Source organism: Sphaeroforma arctica (assembly GCF_001186125.1).
Source record: "Sphaeroforma arctica JP610 unplaced genomic scaffold supercont1.1430, whole genome shotgun sequence".
NCBI lineage: Eukaryota > Ichthyosporea > Ichthyophonida > Sphaeroforma > Sphaeroforma arctica.
In genome coordinates this window covers 11,051-11,874 of record NW_014039128.1, presented here as the reverse complement: position 1 = coordinate 11,874, position 824 = coordinate 11,051, and the positions used below count along the sequence as shown (strand labels likewise).

The 824-nt window shown below is 41.4% G+C and overlaps 1 protein-coding gene across 1 annotated transcript in view; it reads left to right on the top strand.

Annotated features, from left to right (window-relative positions):
• Positions 1-824, top strand: part of SARC_10893 (hypothetical protein) — a gene marked incomplete at its 5' end in the record, with an annotated part of 9,209 nt that overhangs the window by 3,173 nt on the left and 5,212 nt on the right. The window contains one exon of the mRNA XM_014295043.1: positions 121-220. Coding sequence (XP_014150518.1) covers positions 121-220 — 100 coding nt within the window. The remainder of the gene's footprint in view (positions 1-120; positions 221-824) is intronic.

Sequence of the window (824 nt, the reverse complement as noted above, 5' to 3'; positions counted from 1 at the left end):
TATATATATAGTGTGTGTATATGTTTGTATATATTTATATATGTATGAACATTTGATATTTTATCACTACGTGAACTCAAATATTAAGGTACAGCTTTGTATTGACTTAATTACATGTAGTGCGCAGTACCGGACTGTGTCATCGTTGAAAAGCACAGTGGACAGTAGGCTGCTCATGGCCAACCAGTTGCTGGCGAATCCGTCGGCTGAGATATTTATGGTACATGCACGTATGTGTGTGTGTGGCTTGTTGCATTGTGGGCTGTATATCCACACATAATGAATGCGTATTCTACCTGTGTGGAGCGCTAAACGGGCTAGGTGGTTTCGCGTTCAAACGTGCTGTGTGATGTACTTGGAGAAGCAGGCGATTGTGCAGGCGACAGTTCTTTTCGCACAAGCTATATCGTTTGCACAGGCTATCTGTAATTCGTGCACTAGAAATAGCTTGACAGGCAGTCAGTGGGGCCCCAGACCGCTCCGCCTTTGGCGATATGTACGCGTTGTAGGTATATTAAAGTACTTTGTTGTGTATACGAACTTTGCGAATAGAATATGATGTGTCGTATTTATCGGTTTGCCTTCAGTATTCGCCTGAGCTTTTGTTTTGTTTTATGTGCGATGAATTGGCTTAAATCTGTGGCTTGTACCAGTTATTCGATTTAGGGAATTTCAACATACGCAAAGGATGGGCGGCATTCAAAGTAGTGACAGGACAAGAAAGATGCGTTGTCAGTTTTGTCGGTTTGGAGTTTTATATACAGTTTCCATGCAAGCCAAGGTCATACATATATCTACAAAGAGAACGCATAAATATATATATG